This window comes from Rhyacophila brunnea, unplaced genomic scaffold (assembly GCF_057557595.1).
Source record: "Rhyacophila brunnea isolate RB1 unplaced genomic scaffold, BYU_Rbru_1.0 scaffold_2, whole genome shotgun sequence".
In the NCBI taxonomy this organism is placed as follows: Eukaryota; Metazoa; Arthropoda; class Insecta; order Trichoptera; family Rhyacophilidae; genus Rhyacophila; species Rhyacophila brunnea.
Window position 1 is genome coordinate 17,113,553 of NW_028232859.1, and position 24,310 is coordinate 17,137,862.

The 24,310-nt window shown below is 32.6% G+C and overlaps 1 protein-coding gene across 8 annotated transcripts in view; it reads left to right on the forward strand.

Moving 5' to 3' along the window:
* LOC147071974 (uncharacterized) overlaps positions 1-24,016 on the forward strand; it is a 108,526-nt gene extending 84,510 nt beyond the window's left edge. For 4 of the 8 annotated variants that reach the window (XM_085947800.1, XM_085947797.1, XM_085947796.1 and 1 more), the window contains exons 2-13: positions 606-756; positions 4,030-4,229; positions 15,022-15,291; positions 16,423-16,585; positions 17,496-18,251; positions 18,955-19,165; positions 19,501-19,562; positions 19,704-19,853; positions 20,167-20,407; positions 20,516-20,666; positions 21,951-22,931; positions 23,541-24,016. In XM_085947800.1, the coding sequence (XP_085803926.1) occupies positions 663-756; positions 4,030-4,229; positions 15,022-15,291; positions 16,423-16,585; positions 17,496-18,251; positions 18,955-19,165; positions 19,501-19,562; positions 19,704-19,853; positions 20,167-20,407; positions 20,516-20,666; positions 21,951-22,931; positions 23,541-23,870 (3,609 nt within the window). In that variant the 5' untranslated portion in view covers positions 606-662 and the 3' untranslated portion in view covers positions 23,871-24,016. Of the gene's footprint in view, positions 1-539; positions 757-4,029; positions 4,230-15,021; positions 15,292-16,422; positions 16,586-17,495; positions 18,252-18,954; positions 19,166-19,500; positions 19,563-19,703; positions 19,854-20,166; positions 20,408-20,515; positions 20,667-21,950; positions 22,932-23,540 lie in introns of all 8 variants that reach the window. The other 4 variants (XM_085947798.1, XM_085947799.1, XM_085947794.1 and 1 more) reach the window with 4 other exon arrangements.
* Positions 24,017-24,310: the final 294 nt, after the last annotated feature.

Here is a 24,310-nt window from a genome sequence, read left to right on the forward strand (position 1 = left end):
ATTTTTACTCAATAATTAATGCTGACTAAAGTTCATTTTACAGAGTGCATACAATTGTAGCAACAATAAAAATTTAATACTTTTAATCGTTTGTCTATGTCACTACATGTTTAAAGTAAAAAAATATATATAAATGTAAACCACGTTTCTCAAATAGAAAATCAAAAAGGTTTATTGGAAAAAATCAGCTGTATTCAGGAATGATATATTTACACTAAAAAATATTAACTAATACTAAACAACTGGAAAATGTCGATGATTTTAAATTTAAATGATATTATCGACATGGATCAATGATTAATGACAATTCGTTTTTTTAGTATGTCTAAATGTAGAAAAATGGTTTTCCCGAAATGTATTTATTCGTAACATAGAGTAAAAATAAGAGAAAGCACATTGTATTTTTACATTTAAAAATAGAACTTTTTCAAAATTTTCGCATATTTTTGACGTGAAATCGAATTGTCAAATAGGAAACAATCATTTGAATGTCCGTTTGTCATATCTTACCTCAAAATTTTACACTTTTTTGTCAATAGAAAATATTCATTTATGTGTGTACCTACCGTTTTAATATTATAATAGTGATATGTTGTAAATTTTAGTGCTGTATTTAAAATAAATATAAACATCATGATAAACTATTGAAATAAATAATTAAAATGCTTTCATACATATTATCATTATTCTTCGGGTTTTGGCTGGGTATCTCAGTGGTATTATACGTGACATTTTACTGGATCGAAGTAATATGGGGTAAGTCTATTAAGTTATATTTCTAGAAATATATTATTATATAAACGTTTTAATAATACTTTGTAAACAGGTATAAATATATTAATTTGTTTATTGTTTTCTCAACAGATTAAATAATACAGAACTAACATAATTTTACAATTCTCCACTCCCCGACCCCGCTCTCCCGCAAATAATAATATAGGAAAGAAAAAGTATACTGGATGGTTTATCATCTAATATTCGTGATAGGTATGCCATGTATAATCAATGTAAATATTGATATACTCAGTTATTTTACTTGTTTTTGTGGTACACTTTTAATTTTTGAATTTTGACTATTTCTACATTTTAATTAAAGTACGAAAGAGTGTTAGCAATATGTAAAAACGTCATTTACGAAATTCTTTATAGCCATTAAAATTTAACAATAAATACCGCCATAACTTTCGTTTATACAAAACCATAAAATTCATTCTGTACCGAACACACAACAATTGAGTACTCTGATCATGGTCCCCACAAGAGGGGGGACTGACTGACAGGGCCCTAGCCTGAGGGGCCCGGCGAGACGAGTCGACCAGATAAGTGAGATAAACTCACATCACAAATTTGCTTCACTAGTAAAAAAAAAAAAGTACGATACAAATTTTAATTGTGTATCAATACTCGACAACTCCATAATTCAAATGAATGTATTGAAATATACAAAAAAAAACACTAAATAATATACACATTAATTTTACCGCGTACACCATTTGGAGAACACTACTGTAGACCGTCACACTACCTTTATCCCTAGCGATAGGTAGAGGGGCCCGCTTCAGGATGTGGGGGCGGTGACTCTGATAATTCACACAACATTTTCCATCTTGGGGAAATATTGCCAAACCAATATAAACATGTATCATTCTTTTTTATATAATATGAAAAAAGTAGTCTAAAATGTTGTTTATATTGGTACTAATAACAAATAACATTTAAAAAAAACGTTTTTTCCTGAGTTATCTATAAAAAAGATTTTAATTAGTTTATCAACATTTTTTCCAGAACAGAAACTGCCGTGTTTGTTTCATTACTACTCAATTTTATCCTGCGTGGAAACATATAAACATAATTAAGCATTACATAACTAGCACCTTTAATGAACCAGATTAGAATTTAGTGGGTAGCAGGCTCAAAACCCTCTCACATATTTACATACCAGCGCTCGAAATGTAAAATTTTACGAACCGGAGCGCTCGACAATTTTACGAAAATATTACCTAACATTATTAGGTATCTAATTGTATACTTATGTATTTAAAAAAAAAGGTGTGTTAGATTTTTTTATTATATGGCATACGTCGCTCAGACGGTCAAATTAATATTTCCACGAGACGAAGCGATAATTTTGCGGATGTTACGAACCAGAACGGCGCTCCGGTGCGTTCCGATCCATTTCGAGCCCTGGATAGTACGCATTTTTCGCATATTATTTTTTTAATATAACCTGTGATTGTAAAGAAAATTAATATAGGTCCTCCACATTAGAGCGGAAATGGTAATTGACATATCTTACAGAACGTCACAAATGACGGGGGTAGCTACATTGCAATCGAGGTTACACTGCGCAAACAAACTTTAAGTGCCAACCTACATATTACACCTGTACGCGATAGTATGTCTAGAAAATCAAAACAAATAATCAAATCAGTTAATTGATTATATTATAATAATATGTAAATACCTCGAAGATATCAACGATGATAAAATATGATAATTTTTATTACTTTCACAGCAAGATGAAATCTATAACTTACCAGCGTTATCATATTTCTTTAATTACTATGATTGCACTATTTAAGTGAGTTTTCAAATTCCTCTCTATTTCCTGGGATTGAAAATACCTACTCCTAAAAAGTTATGTAAATCTATATGTCGGCTTATAACGTCATGGGTCCTAGGTTCGAATCCTGGGTTTGACAAATACACATATTGTTTTTCAACGGACCTAATGTGTTGAGCAAGTGGCTAATAAATCTCCACTATGTGGAGTCCCATATGATCTTAGAATCAGATTGGGTACAAAAACGAAAAGAAAATAATTGTTCCCATTAATAATGTTTTTGACTCAATTTTTTACATATTTAGCAGATATCATTACTTTCCATTATAATATTAGGGACGTGAATTATTTATGATTTTTTTTACGTATGTCTTGCTTGATTTACGTAGAGTAGGAACGTAATTATAATCTTATATAATATTATATTACTCACATTCATGCACATAATTTTATTTGATTATATTTTGAGTGTCATGTTTTTACCATTCATGGGAACCGGAGAGGAACTTGGGAGATCATGTTCAATATTGATCTACGATGCCTCGGAAGCATTAGTCGAAAACTCTGTCCGGAATTTCAATATCTACCTACTATTTAATTACTGTAACCTATGTATAAATAGAAAATAAATGTTTACACTCTATATGGAAATTATACGGATATATCATGCACATTAAACTTGACAGTGTAAATAAGATGCATATAATGAAACCAAATATTAGATAGGTACCTACTCATTTTCACAAATAAATTATATAAAGGTTCTTTGTGCAGTAGCACGGTGCTGTAATAATTATTGTATTTGAAAAATTATTAAAGATAACTGCCTTATGCAACTATGAAGATATCATATTGATTTATTTTAATATAATAACAATTACACTTTCTGGATAATAAAAGGTAGCTATATAGGTATATTTATTTTTTAACTGTAAATCATAATCATAAATTGCTCAAGGAGTCTAAGATCCAACATGACTTAAAAACAATACATTGATATAGCCTATTGTAGGTATTCTGTACGAAATATAATTTCGTACTAGGTATGTTATAGGCACATACTTGAAATTATTCAAAAACCACTGAACCTATTTCGGTGTTTGACGGCTTGAATAAAAAAATCCGTGTCCCAAATGAGTGCAAAATGAAATGTATTACAAAATAATAAAAAAAAACTAGAGGCTAAGAGATAAATACAGCCAAGATAGTAAGTACCCTTATATCAGAGCTATTATCCCAATAAGCCACTAGTTCACTTATATTTCAATAACTATCCCTTCTTATAATAAGGTCATGTTCATATTATATCCCAACAAGCCAACACATACAAAAAAGTTTTGCGGCTCCAATTGCTTGTCGTAAAGACTAAAAAGAGTGATAAGACAAATTTTGTTGTCACATATAATATTTTGACTTGTCTGACTAATTCCTGTGGGGTTTCATTGAAGGGTATGTTTATTATTCAGACCTACCTCTGACGGAGAGCGAATCAGCGAGCAGCGCTCACGCTCGTCTCCAGCACCTAGTGCAGCGAGCCATCGAGGAAGCTCTTCGACTCCCGCCACTCTTCGACTATAGTGGCCTGGCTCGCGATCAGGAAGGACGCCTCCCAGAGTTCAGCCCCAAAACCTATGAGGACCTTCTGGCGACAGCCATTCTCAACAAGGTAGAAAAAACAAATTATGTAACATTTTTTTTGTGGATTTTCGTGAAGTGGAAACTAAGTCCCTAAATATTACTGAATAATACAATTTGATAGATAATAATACGGGAAAAATAAACATAAGATGATGTTTTGATGTCACGTAGGCTTTATTACAAAATATTTCTTTACCAACTGAAAGTATATTAATATGGCATATTAAAGCTATCTATAGTCAGGTCGTGGCACTACATTGCGAGTAATACTAGTAATTGCTGCACTTCGAATACAATAGATTATGGAATCCATGTGAAGTTAATATTATGTAATAAAGACCACTTGAAGGTGATATCAATTATTGCCGATCTAAGTATACGAATCAAGAAAACCACTGAATGCCAATCAAACATCGATTAAAACGTCGTCTTCCTTCCCAAATTTCGTAAAAGATAACAATGTAATAAAATTGCTGATTTAATTTCAGACAAAATGATAAATCTCTATTTAATCAGGCTATTTTTTCAATGCCGATAATTCACCGGCGCCGAATTAGGTAGGTACATAATCCGATATCAGAACGATATCTAAACAAATGCCATAGTTTTTACAGCTGTGATAATATAGAAATGTTGACAATATTTTATTATAGATATACCTAAGAGGTAAGTAGGTAATTATCACTTAACAATTTACTTGTGACTGAAATAAATATAACACATTATCAAACCCTATTAAATTAATAAACAGTACATTGAATGAAAGTAGAAACAAATTTTTGGTAGAATCCTAGTATAAGTTAATAACCGTCTCCCCAAATTTTAATTATAACGAAGGTACTTGCACTTGCTAATAATTTAATAAACTATTTATACGGGTTCGAGTCCCATTGGGCATCGTAATTTTTTCAAAGATTTTTTGTAGTAGGTATAAATCTAAGGTGTTATCAAATTATGTATGTTCAATAAAAGAGTGTTACATTTCTTATAATATCCAGTCATCTTAGGATCGTTCTGAAGAAGGTTTATGATTCGAAATAACTGACAACATGACTAACCGATGTCTTAAAATTGTCAAAAAAAACTTTATTTTTAAAACTATTATAATTACCTAATATCATTTAATTTTCTTTTATTATTCCATATTGGGTCAGCGAATTTCGTAAGCTTTGATAATTGCTTATTCGTGAATGTAATAACTAATAAGATTGATGGCGTGAAAGGTAATGTTAACCACACTTCATAAATGATTTAACATGTAGGTAATGTGAATTTTTCTGAAACAAATCAATTGCCTTAGAATTCGTGAGCATATATCCATAGAAACGAGATCACATTACGAGAGTGTTGCATAGATAGAGCTACACATAATATGTAATGTTAATGGTCACACAAGACGAAAAAGACCAAAGAATATAGTCGGGTTGGCAGCTATTAACTACTCATTAATCTAGTGTTGGCTCTTTTTTGCTTTCGAGAAACGCGAATCATGCCTTGGGGCACATTATCTGACACACATTTATGTAATACCTGTTTATAATAACTCGCGGTAATTTCAAACGCTTTTTACACTATTTAGTCGTAGAAGGAAACACTTGTTGCAAAGCCGAGACGCTACGAAAATATTTCACTACATCAGACGTCGCCGGGCGCAGTGGCGTTATATTGAAAGGTTTATACAAAAATAATGTCTTCTCATATCTTTTTCTTACTTACAATACTTGGGCTAGTATGTATACCATAGAATATTTTCTATTAAATTTATTATGATCCCTACGAATGCATAGCATTGTTATTATTATGCCGAGGGATTCAAATTTCATTGCACAAAAACTTTTTTATTTGTTTATTAAATGTATTTTGGAACATCTCAGAAACACACACATTAAAAAAAATCCTTGGAGATTTTTTTTACCGAGTGTAACTTTACTTGTGCCTGCATTCATCACAAGCCAAACCACTAGCTTTTCCAATTAAATTACCTGTACAATTGCTATCAATGCAACAATCTTCTAACAACTCACAATTAGGGAATCCAATCCCGAGCCAAAATTCTGATCCCGGGATTTCGGGATTACAATTTGACAATCCCGGGATCCCGGGACTGGTCCCGGGATTGGGATTTTTTTCCATTGTTAATATAAAATTTTTATATTTACAAATAACATTGATAAAATCGGTCAAAAATAAATCTAGTATAATTTATACTATTTAAGATATATTGTAATATTGTATACGTTAAATCTTGGAAATACACAAGTTTAATGGAGTAAATAATATTGTAATATAAATAATAATGTGAATTTAATATGAGATTGCTATTTCTGATAGTAAAGACATAATGAATAGATCAGCGAGATTTAAAATAGTAAAGCAAATAATCATGGCGTACTTATGGCCTTTCCGCTTCATAAATCTAATTAGTCAGCCAAATATGAAACTGCCGTAAAACGGATGATATCATGGTGGAATTACTTTGTTAAAAGTGCGAAGCATTGTTTTTTTACCAATCTTTCTCATTTTTAATAATTTATGTGAAAAAATAAAATGAATCGGCAACCTACACATCAAACTTCATTCAAACTCAGTTTATTTCTAATGTAGTTATTTTGTATTAAAAGTATTTTTTCAGTTATATTTTCCATAAAAATTGATAAAAAAATCAATCCCGAAATCCCGGGATTATGTTTATCAATACCGGGATTCATAGGTATCGAAAATAGCTCGGGATCCCGGGATTGGATTCCCTACTCACAATCATTTGAGGTGTAATTTCAAATTACGTGTCTTTTGTAATTTGAAATCAAGACATTAATAATAGTAACTTCGATTTCTAGATGGCGTTAGGATCTCTCCAAATTATATAGGTGCTAAATGGCGATCGACCGCAACTTCGTCCACGTGAAATACAGAATCATAATTTAGACAGATAAACACATTGAACACGTAGTCTGATTATAATATTTAAATATAATAATTTAAATCAATGAGATTGAATGTTGGTAGGTTTTTTGGATGACTGTGTTATTCACCTTTAAGCTCCATCAGTAGGTATGCCGTACCTATAACATATCGGTGGAAAGTTGGTTATTTATGTTTTATAATGTCGTGCCCCCCCCCCCCCCCCTCCCGTTCGAATCCCCTGGGTCTGGAAAATCTTCAATCTGTGGAAGTTTTGTATTAATATGGGGTTAGACATGGATCAGACATGGTCAAAAAAATATTTTATTACATAAATACAACGCGTAGTTTGTCGAGTTTTTGAGGCAAATACACCTATGTCCGCCATCATTACAAGTCATAATAATTCTGTACAGCACACATTTGTGTTGGCCAACTGCTGAAAGTCTGAAACAAAGAAAAATATAATGGTAATAGGGTATTGTCCAATTCTTTTTTGGGAAATCGAATTGCTGAAATATGCAGACATGGCTAGAATTATTAATTTAAAAGAATCAACATTCGTTTTTTTCACGACAATGTGTATTGCAATAGTAAGCATTAGTAAGCCACTGGAGAGTTTCAGTATTGTGTACTATGCAGTGCTATGTTATAATATTATGTTCGTTGCCAACAGGTTTATTTGAAAGCGAAACCTTCTCCGCAATAAACTTAATAAGAATATTACCTGAATAGGGGTCAGCCATATAATCATAACATATCGTGGCTAATAAATAAAACTGGAGAAGATTGAGTTTTAATTGGATGTTCATATCCGTACATAATATGGATGAGTGATTCATTTTTATCGTTATACGTAATCTACTTATGGGTGGTAAAGAAAAACTAATGTGTTCTTAATCGAAAAGACCCTTCCAAGAGTTTCAAGTAAATAAATTTTCATTTCAATTTAAGTACGTTTTTTTTAGTGCCGATCGGTTGTCTACAACATTTTAAATAAATGAAAACAATATTATTTATTTACGTAAAGAATATAAAAGACTGTAAATAATGTAAATATAACGTAAATAATGTTAATAAGAATGTTAAAGAATATCGTAAGTTGATGTTATTTTTCCACATTCTATGACAAAATGAGTGTATGAAGGGTTAAATAATAATATTCGTATTTTTGCACCGATTTAATTTGAAACTATGCATCAGCTAGTTAGAATGTAGTTCACATAAATAGACTAATGGAAATGGAAATAATGAAAACTAATCTTGATTTTTTGTTACGTTATTCTTTAATTAATCAATATGTAGGTGCAGAATAATGCATGTCAATAAAAAGTATATTACAGATCTACAAACTTATCTTAAGAATGGGATGGGGGAGCCACTGTCGAAAACTACCCAATCAAGACTCGTAACTGGACAAAATCTGACATTCGAATGAAATTTTCAAAATGGGGTCCTATGGTAGTTCGTAGTTCCATTTTTGGCCATTCTACATATAAGTTTATAGGTCTGTACCGTGTTTACTCCTAAGCAGCGGAGTGCATATGCCATAGACTAATATACTATGGCATAGGGCTCTACAGAGTGAGGATTATTAATTTAATATTTTGAATATATGGTACTATAATTAGCAGATCCGATTCATATTTTGGAAGTAGGAGCGGATCATCTTATCACGTTTCACATTTTTTAGATCTATTATCTCCTAACAGTTAAGATTGTGTGGTACAATCATAGAAAAGATGATAAAAAGATGATCAAAATATTACTCCAGTAATGATGACTAAAACTACTTTTAAATATTATTACGTTTTAAAAATACTCCATTAATGATAATTTTGAATTGAAATAGTATTTAAACTCTAAATTATTTAACACGTTCACGTACTGTTCAAATGGGTTGGATGATTACAAATAATTGAGTATTCTGCATACTGCTGCAACATTCAAGTTTACTAAAGTATTCCGTTTTTAAATGTAAATTTCAAAATTCAGTCATTACTCGCCATCATTGCGATAAGAATTTATACAGCTTCATTTAATGTTCCCGTGAGATTTTTTCACCGCTTTACGTGTTGCAGAAATGTTTACTATATCAGGCGCTGTAAGCATTTAGGTAGTTACCCATTCATCGACATAATAAGTTTTATGTTATTAATTAACTGCAATGCAAAAATGTAAAATTAATTTTGTTCACAGTGCTATACGAATCACTAAATAGTAATAATTTTCCATCCCGAAGTCTCGCGAGTAAAATACTCACTACGATTTGAAAAAAGGAAATGTCCATCCCGCTCGTGACACCTCGCGGAGTCTTATGAAAGTAATTTCATGAAAAACTTGAAAACCGGTTCTGCGCACTGTAAAAAATTAATCATCTCAGCTCTGTTATCACTGGGAATAGTTCCAATAATGTCGTGTATCGTTTGAATATTATATTATTCCAATATATTTTCGGTACATTACAATTATTAATATAAAGATATGAGTTATTATATTATTCTTTAAGTGGCCATTATTAATTTATAGTAGGTATTTTTCGTTACTCATGAAGATTTTTATGAAAACCAGAATGCCATGGTACCTACTCACTTTATATTTTATATTATATACATACTCATATTATATGAAAAATATATTATATTAGATAGTGAAGAATTTCTTTAAAGTATTATAATTTTCACTCACATTCTGTATCGTGAAAATTGTCTGTCTAAAACTGACTATAGCTAGATATTTTATTTTCTCTGTATAATAATACTATTCTAATCATATTGTCAACCATAGTCAATATTTTGAAAAACAGATATATGTATAATGTACCTACTCGTATGTAGGTACCTACACAATATGTTAAATGCATACAATATTATTGTGAAATATGACACCTACGCCGTTTATTCCGGTGGTTGGAACATTTTACACCAGTCTGTAAAACTATAAACTTGAAGCATATAAGAAGTCTTAAAAGTGTCACTGGCTACCAAAACAGAATGACGAGCTTTAGTTTAGCGCCATGCTGTTGTATGGCATCGCAGGTCAATCATACGTAATTATTTATTTTGCGAGGGCTGGTGGTATTATAAAATCATAATTTAAATTTCACGTATTCGTATTCAAAGTATTTACGAAAGAAAATTTATTTTTAACGATATATTATACATAAACCGTTCCTTTTGATAGTCTCTTGCTCAAGACTTCAATTTACTACCCATATAATGCAGACATATCCAACGCGTCGATCGCACTATAAACCCATTAGAATTGAATCAGACATATTATGTAAAAATTGTCTTAATCAGTTTAGGTGGGGAAAAAATTTCAAGGAAGTTCGCATGACCAGGTCGTATCACGTGATTCGTGTTGGCATTCACCGCCTACTAGAGGAGTGAGAGAAGAAGAAGATGACAATCCTCGCGCTTTAAATTGAGGTGTAGTTCCCTTTACCGTCGCGTAGTAGAATCTTTACACAGTAGGGGAATAGTTCGACGTTGAGTGCAATGAGTGCTTAAAACAAGACCAAAACTTATAATCTTCATGATGAATGGAAAATTGAGTAGCTCTTTTAGATGAAAGACACGGTGCTGTTTAATTTGTAACGTCTCGTCTGCCAAATACTAATCGTTTGTTTAAGCTGAAGAATGACAATGCAAGAGTGTGGTAGATCACTGTCAGTTTTGATAATGGATAGAAGATCACCGCCTACTTGAAGTTGGACATACCCACTATAATGTAACTAGAAAAAATACCAGGTAGCAGTGCCACCTGTCAACATTATTGGATATGGCGATATGCTATTACTGCACTGTAAGCATCTGTTAAACTATTCTGAGAGTATTCTATTAATTGTTTTCTTTCACCACCCGATTAAAATAAACGATTCGTTTATTTGCGTGTCTGTTTATTTTTCAAATTTAGAATTTGCATTTACGAGTATGCCTCCTCTCACCCTACATCTTTTAATGCTCTTATCCCAGTCTCTTACACATTTACGTATGTTTTCTCTCGTCCGTTACAGACAGACAAAGAAGATAAATCAAGACAAATGTATATTGTAAGAAGTAGATTACCTATGATTGTCATAAGAAATATAATACTTTAGTCTTATATTACAACTAATATTATTTCTATTGATGTAGTTAAAGTAGATGAGCATGCTAAGCATTATATTATTATTGTAAATCGGTAGTCTGATAAATCGACTAAGGCGTGTTGCGATAACTTTTTCATAATATGCCTAAAAATAATATTACCTTCTCCAATAGTAATTCTCTATCAGCAATCATTCATTTTTTCACAAAATATTATTGTAATAAAACTATTCTTACCTAATTCTTAGCATTCTCTCAAGGAATTGGATCATTAATTAACTTTATTGATACAGGCATTCAATTTGCGTGGCTGCTACATTAACACGCTATTATAATAAAATTACGAGAAACAAATATTTTGACTAATTCATTGTTGTATTTGTTTTAATTTTTTGATCCACGCTACTCAATAATTGAATTATGATTCAGTATGTCATTACATATGTGTGCTTAAATCCTGTACGTTGACAGATTCCTACTTACAATGGGTCTGAGCAAATGGGTAACAACATATACTCGTAAAAACTATAGATACTTCACACAGTCAGCGTTCGAAATGGACAATTTTACGAACCGGAGCGCTCGATAATTTTCCGAAAATATTAATGTAATGGTACGTTTACATCTGACACTTATACCGTTATACTTATTTTATGTGTCTGACATAAAATTTCACTTACTGTTTACACCTGCATGGATCTGACATAAAATTCTGGTATACTTCTCGTTGAAACAAAGTCTCGACACTTTATTCAATGGCAACATTGGAATAAATATATGCGGTGTTTACATATGATATTGTAATTTATTCGGACACTTATTTTGTATACTTCTCAAAAACGTTATGTCAGTTGTCAATATGGGAATGTTAAAAAAGAAAGCAGCGAGTATTATTATTTTAAGTCTTTTGGCAACAAAAAGGAGGAAATAATGGTCTGGATGGGTGCGGGAATGGATTCAGCGACGAGAAGAACTAGGTGCCTTCCGTTTAATGTCAGAGTTTAAAATCGAAGATCCAACTCAATTTGTGAACTTTAGTTTGCAAGATTGGACCTTTTGCCAAAAAACAAGACACACAATTTAGAAATGCCATAAGTGTAGAAGAACGATTAACAGTAACATTGCGATATCTAGCACTTGATCGTCATTGCATATTCAATATAATATTATCGTACCTAATACGAGTGCAGGTGTGGGCCAAAATGAATTAGGTAATACCATTTGAAGCGCATTTTTTCTTCACAGACTGCATCAGAATTAATCGTATGTGCCGAGAACAAGCGATATTTTATTTTCGAACAAAATCCATAGAACTCGGCACATCCGATTTATTTCTCACTGTCTATGATTTTTGACAGATCGCTACAGTACATTATTAACGAATTAACGTAAACGTTGGGCATACATTCATGGTGTACCTATGATAATTGATTGTCCGTTGTTTTAGAAATATACCTATGCAATTCACTAGGTACCTGTCAAACTACGAATAATGTGTCAGGTACTTGATATAAAAGTAGACGGTGGTCCAACTTCGGTGATATATCGCGGCAAGTTCGGAATTGTCGAATACGCGGTGTTTACATTTGCGTATATAAGTAGATTGAATAAGTGACAGGTGAGTGTCGACACACGCAAAATAAGTGGCTGGTACAAATATAATGACTGTTTACACTTGGTGAATATGGTGTCATACATAAATATGACAATATAAATGTCAAATGTAAACGTACCATAAGATTATATAAAAAGAGTGTATGTACTTAGTAGATTTGTTGTTATATACCTGCCAAGAATAGACGGTTTGCTGGGACAGTTTTGTGGCATGCAAGATTTGGGCATAATGTTGTCGGCAAGGTAGATGAAAATTGAGTTAAGTTTTCAGTTTCGTATAAACTTTAAAAATTATACTTAAATATTCACGAATCCTAACGCAATTTTTCACTTTTCCACGAGACGGAGCGATAATCTTGAGGAATTCACGAACAGGAGCTGCGCTCCGGTGCGTTCCGGTCCATTTCGAGCGCTGCACACAGTAAACATCCGTACCGTTATTTGTGGAGCGTAATATTGGTAACGCGGTATAAATTTTCAGTGATTAAAATACTGAATCTGAATATTTACGATAAAGCAGTTTTTGTTAGTCGTAATAATTTTTGCATTTTGAGGTAGCCCTACTTACTTACATAAATTCGAAACGCTAGTACCTACTCCAGGATTACACGCTAACCAGACGAAGAGGTTTCTAACATAGAATAGTACATAATGCGCTCGTTCGGTGGTTTAAACTGCTACAGTAGTTCAGTGTACTCGGGGCTGTTGCTTGAAATCCGACACTGGTGCACTTGTTACGCCGCGCGATTTGAATTCGATCCAGTCCGGAGTCGAGTTTCAGCAGGAAATTGGTGTGGCAATAATGCTTAGTGATAGAGAGACCACAGGAAGTGAACCTACACCTGATACCAACGAAGGGGAGGTGAGTAGGGAGCATAACGAAACAGAAGAGTGCGTGAAAACACCGTGCTGGTGTTAACTACGTAACTGATAACAGTAACAGTATGTTTAGTGTTACCAATAAAAAGTGCATTGAATATTTTAATAAATTTGACAAAATTCAAACGCCATTGACTCAAAACACATTATTTTTCACTTTTCTTACCTATTAAGGTATAGCGTCCAATTGTTATCATTGTTTTTGGTGATAAGACAACAATATATTTTTAAAAAGTGTTCGTGATATCATGATAAAAAAAATCGGCAACCAGAGAGTTACTTTATTAATTAGATATTGATTATATTATCATTGAAGAAATTTCCACAAAATTTTCCGACGCCTCCAGGGCAAATAGTAGATGCGAAATTAAAATAGGCTTTGTTAGAAATCTTTCAAACTTTATTTTTGAGGCGTATAAAATATCGACACCTTAATCTGCAAACCGACTAACTCCACTTGACCAAATTGGCCAGAAAGGAGAAAAAACTTAATAATTTAACTATTGAGCGGTATTAACAATAATTCCAAAAAATACACTTGGATTTTGTTTTACAAATAAGTTTACACTATTTTAGCTTCCCTTTTATAAAGAAATTTTAAATAAAGAGCGGAGATGCTCCATTTATGATATTGGAAATTTGGCACAAGGAGTTGGCTATTTTATGTTAAGAACGAAAACGCATTTATTTATAGGTTTAGGAATTTAAAATTTGATGTGAGCATAGAAAACATGCTTTATAATAAAATGCGATCTCATTTTTGGTCAAAAATGCAGTTTACTGGTATGCAGATTAACCAGTCGTCAACTTTTGAAAAAAATGCGATGCGTTAAATTTTCGTTGTAAGGCGTATGTACTAAAATAAATTAAGTTAGATAACAAATTAAAGATGGTTTTCTTCAGAAAGGGAAACCTTATTGACGTGTGAGACTACAATATTATATAATAAATTGTGATGTACTTATACACCTGTTATGAAGATTATAATAATATCGTGTTTTTAGGAGTATATTATTTCATATCGACAGTCAATTAACGATAATCTAATTATTTCATTATACACGTACGTTCTGCTAATCGACGTCGATAAATTAACCGAAAGACGCAAAAATTAATTCTCAATAATATAGTTAGACCTATATTTACCCAAAAAATACTATTATTTTCAGAATAATAATAAATACATAATAATATATTGTATAAACTAGTGTAGGCTTTTTTGTATGAAGTTGTTTTATAATTCTACGAAACCTTACGTTGCTTACACTGTACCGAACTACAAATCAGGAACACTCTTACTATTGGATAGACATAAAACAATTCATATTTTATCAGGTGATCAACCGATATCAGCACGATTTGACTCGGAATAACGGCGCGTCGAGCAGCGGAGTCCACTCCGGAAGCTCGAGCCCTGGCAGCGCGGAAGGCCTCAACGAGAGTACGGTGAGCGCCGGAAGAGTGCGGAGCCGTGGCAGACTGCGAAACCGCGGGAAGACCGCCGCCAGAGAGGATTCTGCAGACCCCTCTAGCTTGGAGCCTATGTCCCAGGACGATTACGGACTCTCTGACTCCAGTGGACGTGACTCTGAAGGACCGATCGTAGTAAGTGCATTTTTTATTGCTGGTTTTATGACTTCAATTTTCTATGAGGATAGCATCCTTCAACATTAACCAACATGTTCATTGCAAAGTTTGTATAAGAATTTAACATTGACGGTTGCAAAATATTAATTGGCTCCAAACTTTTTAGAAGGGGTATGGTGGTAATATTTAAATATATCATCACTCTAAGTCTAACTTGTTCTAATTTGACTTAATCTAGTCTTAATTTTTATCAATATTGAATCCAAATACTTTTGCTATATTATTATTATATAACAATGGCAAAGTAGAATTTTGCGAAGCCAAAATTTGAGACAACTGATAAAATAAGACAATGCCTAATGTAGAGAGACCAAAACTACACACCTTTTCGATGATCATAATCATCAACAAGGTCGAACCACCGCTGGATGGAGGCCTCACCTAGCTCTTTCCACTCTTCTCGGTTCCTAGTTATTCGCTGCCAAATACATCCGCCGAACGTTGAGGGTTCGTCGATCCATCGGGTTTTAGGGCGTCCCTGTAGTCGTTTACTGCTGTATGGTAATGGAAAGTCATTTTCGAAGATACTGTTCAAGCCTCGAAATGGGGTCGATAGACGTTAGGTACGTATAGGTGCTTTTAAAAAATATATTTAATATTATTATTTATATTTAAATTATTATATTATGATTTAATAGCGGGTGAAAATTTAAATATGCACACGTTAATAGTGATTTAATCGTGCATATATTTAAATTCCAACGAAAAAAGAGTTTTTTTTATTTTTATATAAAGCTTTGGGCATGGTAATTCTAAATCCGCAATAAAAAAAAACATTATGCCAAGAGTAAGATGATTTAAAACTTCTTAGTAGTAGATAGAAACTGATTATCTACGACAGTGTAGCGTCAAATTGTCCTGGGGTCCAGTTGTCCCATTCCCTTCAAATGCACTGCGTGCCAGTTAGATTCTGCCAGTAATCTTATCATACTCGTTTGTGATTACTGGTAGTAATTTAAAAATGTCATTATTGGAGTTGGAAACTTGTAGTCTTAAATAAAACTATAAATTATAGATCTTGTAAGGCCTTAAAATATAATACATTATGTTATGTAATAATATGTAAAATGGTAAATATTTTATTTCCAGATTGAAGAGTGCTCTGTGGAGCGAAGCGTAACAAGCACTGACGACGAAGACTTTTCCACCACTTACAACAACCCCATCGACGGAGCACTTTCAAACATCAGTTTTTTGCCCACCAATCGAATTAATTTTCCAGAGTACGGAGGCGATATTGTTGATATGAATGGTAATTTATTAAATTTATCGTTTCAAATAACATAATATGACGAAATTTATTCCATTCTTAATTTCACTGGCGTTTACGTGGTCAAGCTCCATTCTAATAACAATGAGAGAATTTTTTTATTAATACTGCTTCAGGCCTCCCTCAGTTGATCCACAGAATCGGTATGTGGCCTGAAACAGCTATCAACATCAATTGATATCTCGAACTTTGTTTCGAAACCATTAATTATTAATTATAATATAGTCCACGTGCAGTAGGTACCTACTCATAAATTTTATTTGTCACGATTAAGCCAGTTGCGGAACTTAAAATTCTGCCGCCACCGTATATCCCAATATAAAAAAATATATGTTCCCAATAATTAGTACCTAGTCATTTAAACCCTTTTTCATTTTATTAGATGCATTTGAGTCACCTTCAACACATATTTCGACATGGTGTAATAGGAATGATCGGATGTATATAAATTACTAGGCTCACATGGACTGTCTCCCTCCCGCCGTACTAGTGGCTCTTGTATCATGTAATTTATTCGTCATCGAGTGTATTAACTACAGTTTACATATGTATTTTACCTAATGGTGACTACGCCAGTCAATATTTGACTGGCCACATTGTATTCGCTGCGAAGTTCTATAAGCTCGAACTTGTCCAACATGTCCATGCGGAGGAGAACTACACGACGACCATGAGTCTCTATAAAATCATATAAAGCACACTTGAGTACGTGGCGACCTCAGTCTTTGGTATCTGCTCTTGAAAGCGAAAAAGTGAAAAAAACTCACTTCACATCCAAACGAAGGGCGTCATGATACGCTCGATAAACACCGAGTGTGGTGCGGGGCGGCTTGATTTGGAGGGGTCTACGTGTGTGTTATGAAAATAACAATATTTTTCTTGTATATTTTAGAAAGCGACAAAAACCTAAATTCACTAAACGAGACAGATCACAAACCACCGAACGGAACTTTAACTCTTAACTCAGAAATATACGCAAACAATAATTCGTGGGAGGAAAATTGGCTTTTCCAAAAGAAAAAAATCAAAACTGCTCAATCCATTCCTGTGCCTATGCTAATTCCTAATTCAAATACCGACTATCGAGCACTGATCGGTGATAGAGACGCCGAAGACACCACTGACCTATCCGAAGCGGGTTCTGAAGCAGAAGAAAACTCAACCGACATCAAACAGGTCCTTGTAAATTCAAAAACCATCATCGGTGGAAAAAATCCAGATATTCTGTTAGCAATGATTGATCAAGATGCCAATGATGATGATATGAATATAAATGGAAGCATAGGTAATGATGACCTACCAAAACCACTTATTTCTGAACACAAAGATGAAAATGATAATAAAACAATATCATCGAAATTAATTGATTCAGAAACAAACCACAAATTTGTCACAGCGGATGTTAAGTACATTGAAACGTTTGATGAATTGTTCTTTAAAAGAGAGGTTCCAGAACAACTGGAGTCACCGCAGATTAGTAAAGACAACTTCAGACATTTTCTGCGCAATTTAGAGAATGAAGAACCGGATGAGCAATATGAAGTTATAATGGACAGTTTTGTTAGAGTCCCCTCGATAATGGATGAAGAAATGTTTGCAACCGAAATGGTCACAGAAGCCACTAATTTGGATGTTGTCGATCTAAAAGGTAATCAACATACAGTATGTTTTCTATTTTTTTATTAATACTTACCTACCTACTAATTAATTCATACAATAAAACAATAATATAATAATTACAAAGCAATATTATGTTCGTTACAAAATTAGTTTAGAATACTATTCTCCCTGCAGCAACTCTGCAATAGGTTCTTAAAGAATTAGATACTTCTTACTCATTATTATTTGGCTCATTGGCTCCATTTTTATTTTTGGGATTTCTTAATATGAAGATTATCTAAATAAGGTTTTCTATTATGAATTTGAATTTGACAATGCGCACATCGACCCCATGATCCTCAGCTTGACAAGCGGACATTTTACACTTGTCTAGCGTGGGTTTATGCACATATCGGTTTTCATAATACTAACAAATCTAAAGCACTTTTATGATGAAATATTAAACAAAAATTAGCTAAAATTTTAATATTGCTTTCTTCACTTTTCTCGCAGAAAGAAGTCAATTAGTTTATCACATTTTATCATAATTTTCAGATTTTAGAAACCTAACTGTTTAATTAAACATAAAACTCTCACAATGAAATTTTTAACTAATTTGACAAATATTATTTTACCCATCTAGTCTTAGAAATTCATGTACTGATTCAACATATTTAATTTTAAAGGGTATTGTAAGCTGGGTGTGTTATAATAATTTTGATATCTTGACACTACATTTCGTTCTTTAACAGAAGAGGATCCCCACGATTCGTTGGGAAACCATCAACAAGAAAGCGAATATACGGAAACCGTTGCCATCCCGGTGCAGAGGCATGTGGACAGTCTGAGAAGGCAACACGACGTCTCTATGCACAACGGTAAAAACAAATATGAGAAGGAAGACAATGAGATCGATGAGATCAATGACACGCCACCGCCATTACCTTCAACACCCCAACCAAGGTAACAAACAACTAATAATATAAATTTAATATATTTTATAATAATTATTATAATTTAAAAAAAATGTTAACAATGTTTATGTACCTATCTTCCAAATAATATAATATCTAAGAACTCATACAAACATATTAAGATAGCAGGATTTTTATTCAATATCTCTTCTATTCCTATAAGCAATGATAAAATGTTTATAAATATATGTACCTGGTCCTGATTAAGATGCAAAAATTGAAATAGCTATGAACACATTCATAGAATTATAACATGCTGCCTTTATTATGTATATCACTAACATAACATACTACAATTTTAAAGATGTCTTTAATGTTTTACAGTGAAACTAAACTGGTGGAAAGTCTAGAAGATATTATACTAGTTCAACTTGTTCCAATCCCAGGTAAAATTAATATGACAGTATAATATATTATATTCCTATGATAAGAATTTAAAATTTGCACAAATTATTATGAATGGTGTGTTTGTTGTGTTTGCTGTAAATAGTCTGACAGTTATAAAAATTGCACATTGATTTCCACAGCTCCAAACTTTTTAGATAATGATGAAAACGACAGTATTGAATTCACAATGAATGGGAAACCATTCGTTAACGATTCAAACGCTAACACTTCTTTCGAAGAACTCGTGGAAGACATTGAAACCAAAGAAAACGATGAAAAAGAAGTCCCCGGTAAATAACAATAATAAAACATGCATTTTAAGAAAATTTAAACATAGTGAATCTATTATTGAAGAGAAAAATAATATTAAATAAATGTAGGTACCTGTAAAATGTAAACAGAATGTAAATGTAGGCGTAGATCGCTTTATTGTATTTGTAATAATTAATGATGTCAATGCTAAATATTCTTTTTTTGAAACAAAAATTTATTGTCCAGACACAGAGAAGTACGATTAAAAAGCATATTAAATAAAATGATGATTCAAAGCAACCTATGGTTACCTATTGATTTGTTAAACATATGTATCTTTCTAATATACAGGATCTGTAGCGGAAAGGGAACACAAGAAGTGGTTGAATGCTGTCCCAATGGCCAATAATCCATATTCTCCAGAAGCAATACAAAATCGACTCAACAAACAAAACAAAATATCTGTGTTTGAACACATGAAAACGAGTCAAGACGTATCACCACCAGCTAGCCCAAAAATTGATGACAAGAATAAAACTACCGGAATGCCACTTCAAGTTGTATTGGGTGAAGAAATCACTGACTACAAGCGGTAAGTAATTTAGTCGTGAAATGACTTTTTTTGACGTGAATACTGTTTTTGACATTCTTTTCATTTATAATAATTATTGACCTATTTACATTATGAATATTTTTGCAGTTATGGAAGGGATTATTACATAAATGAATCGAAAAAATCAGCCGGTGCCCGCAAACGACTCGCCGAAATGAAGTTTGGTTCATTACCGAACGAGTCCAATGAAAATAAAAACGCTCCGTTGCTCCGTTCAACGTCTGAGACCACAGCTCCAGTAAGTTTCACCGGATCGCTCGACGGTCTCGAAGCTTCCACATTACACAGAACCATCACGAGGGTCTGCATGAGGTCCAAGAACGCTAGCCATGACTTTGCGATAAATCCACTATTCGAGAGTTCTTTTACCGACGAGCACTCTGATCAACCTAAAGTGGATACATTAAAATTAAAACACAAATCAATTTCAAATAGCTCCGATCGAATTAGCAACACTTGTGGAGATTTAGTTTATGATGAGGATAGTCAAAATAGTAGTTTGTATGACAGTAGTGAATCATTGAGGTTAAATATTCCGTCAAAAGCGGAGGTAGTTGATGTAGAGTTTGAAACCCTCAGTAGTTTGCGTAAAAGTGGCACACTTAGAAATCCAAATCGTTTAAATAAAAGAAAAAACAGCCTAAAAAACTTGTTTGGAGGTAGCCTACGTCTACGTAGAAGTAATGAGCCAATCAAGTGGTAAAAATAAATAAAAAATAATAATGTAGATTGTAGAATATTAAATAAATGACTATGTTTTTATGAGGTCATAAAAAACATTGCAACAATTTATTAACACTTTTCTACCAATATTTACAGTCAGCGGTAAAATATTGGTAAGAATAAGTAACACTGCTTAAGATAAAAGAAAAGAAAAGAACATTTTTATTGTATAACAAAACAAAAGTTCTGTAAGAATCTCGTGCGTGCGAATTTAGTTCTAAATATTGAAAAATATTTCTGTAAACTGAATTAGATTTTTTTACATTTAAATTTTCAAACAGTAATGTTAAAAAAATGTTCTAAATCAAATAATATAAAATATTTTTTTATCAAAATATTTTTCCAATGACAAAATAGATTTATTTATAAGTAGGAAAAGAAGTGAAACAATTTAATTGTAAATTAGTTGAACTAATGTGTTGACTATATAGTAGAATAATTAATACCCTTTGAACTGTAATTACACTTGTTTATATAAAATAGTTTATCTTGTATATATTGTTTTTATTATTTATGAATAAAAAAGCATGGAAGATTCCTAACATTCTTGGCACTTTTCTATTTATGGTTAATACACTCTTTAAACAGCATGCTTCAAAATTCTTAAGCATTATAACAAACAAAGCCGACGGTGAGTTTTCGTTCATTATAAATAAATATTTATCACTAACCCGCTGGCTTGTGTTTGAGTTGCTTTACTAACCATAGATATAATTGTGTAAATATATATATTCATATAATAACAGAAGCATATTCTTTCTTGGGTTATAATATCATGGATAATTTATGATGATTTCAGAAAGTAGAAAAGGAAGATGACACTTTGATGATATTTGACAGGGAAATTCCAGCATTCCGTAAACAAATATCCGAACACCAAAGGACTACTGTTATTTTACCAGAAGAAGAACAAATATTGACAGTTAAAACCTGGTCCACTGCGGAAACTCCCGCGAGTGATGAGCTATTAATCGAATTAGAGACCACGACAGATGAAAACCACATAACAAAACCGGTTAACTGGTGCGGTACAAAAATTCCAACAGATAAATCAGAATCCGCTAAGATAATCACTGAACCCAACGACTCGAAACTACCCGACGATATCATAAAAGACTCTATAATAGAAAATGCAGAACAACAATTATCATTGAAATCGGATGAAAAGCCACCGATCGCCCTTTCGAGAGACTGGTATCGTAAAGAAGTCACGCAATTCAAAGAAGAACAACCGCTTCCAATATATAAAGCCGAACCAGTGATAATGCATGACAGCGATAACCAATTTGAAGACAAATTTTACAAATTCAACACAAGTGACCATAATGTAACCGCGACACCGCTGATTTTAGATGATGCAAATGTTGATAACATTGTAGAACAAATCAATGGACAAATGTTAGCAAACAACGAAACGTTAGATCAAAGTGATAGTATTAGTAGTATCGACGACTACCCTAAAGTATACAATGTCCAATTGGGAAAAGTAATGACAAATAAAGCACCTCCTAGTAAAATATATAATTATATCGATACAGATACAGAATATAATTCAATTATCTTGGAGGAAAATAAATTTGAAAGTATCGATAAAAGAAAGGAAATACTTTTACCGGTCAACAATATAAAATCGTGGAAGTCAACAAGTGACGTTTACTGGGATAAAGATAAAGATGGTTCGCTTGAATCTAAGATTGAACAAAATTTAGAGCTGCCATGTGTAAAAGACTTGGCAAGAAAGTTTTTCGTGAAAGCTACTATCGACCAACCGAGTGTGAAGGTAATTTTTTCAAATGTTATTTTATTTATTTCGAGCCTTGATAAGTTTCAATAATATTATTTGTAGTGAATATACAGCGAAAGCTCAATTTTACGTGCCCGGAATTCACGTTTCTTGCTATTTGCGTATAGTTTCTGCAGTATCGTTTCATTTTAGTACCTTTATTTCCCAGTTTTACATTTTTATTTCCTGCAATTTACGTATTAAAAAAAAATCAATTAAAATCCCAATTTATTATAACACATTAATTCAATGCATTAAACGATTTCCAGAGACGCATGTGTGCATTTTTATTTATAGATATGTCTGTAGTGCCCAAGATTAAGGTTTACACAACGCGATTGTATAAGTTTTTTTGTTGTTTTTTTTTTACGCCACTTCAAATATCGCAACAAAGAAAGCAATGTCAGTTCAAGACATTGACATAACATGCTCAAAACGAATTTGAATGATTTTTTTAAATTTTCAATAGGTACCTACTTACTTCCAATTTCCTTTTTTTTATCACTCCCTTGAAAAATGTAAAATCAGGGTTTTACTGTATTGATTTTAGTACATACAACCATTTTTATTTGACTGATAATTGGAAAGGTTTTATAATTTTTTTAGCCGAAGAGAAGAATAAGCAAAGAACTTTTAGAAAATCAAATAATCAGCAAAACATTCTCGGCCAGCCATACATCTCTAAAACAACCGCAGTACATGCACAGTTTAACTGCGCGAAGCATTTCAAAGGAGTTCAGGGATGAACTGAAACTGTCAATGCCGGCACACACCAATATTCATCCGGGAGGAAGTAAAAACATTACCGAAGGAGCCAACGAACCCGTCAAAGAAGGAAAATGTCCAAGCCGCGGAAACAGTCCCGTCCCGGAGCCCGGCTCCTTGCGAAATAAGCTCGCATTCTTCGAAAGATTGAACAAACATGATAGAATGTAATTTAAATTATTTTATGTATGTACGTACTATATTCTACATACTAATCATTAATATGCTTAGATGCATACATTTTATTAAAACGTGAACAAAATATAAGGGATCAAACGTATCGTTCAACCAATTCTGAAGAAGTTTTAAATTATGGAATATCCTATCATTACATTCTTAATTAAATATTTTATGATGATTTATCATATCTTAGCGGTAGGAACTGTATTATTCTATTGATTATCCAATATCATTTTGAATTCTGTAAATTTAACAACTACGTAACCAACAACATTTTAGTTTATGACGAGAGGATTTCTTGAATAGTGTTTATTTTGTTTTCAATATATTATATCTTCATAATATGGATAACCATTATTGAATCTGTAACACCTTACAGAAGGTAGCGCTTTTTTCTATTTCACAATCGAATTCACTGTTCAAAATTGTAT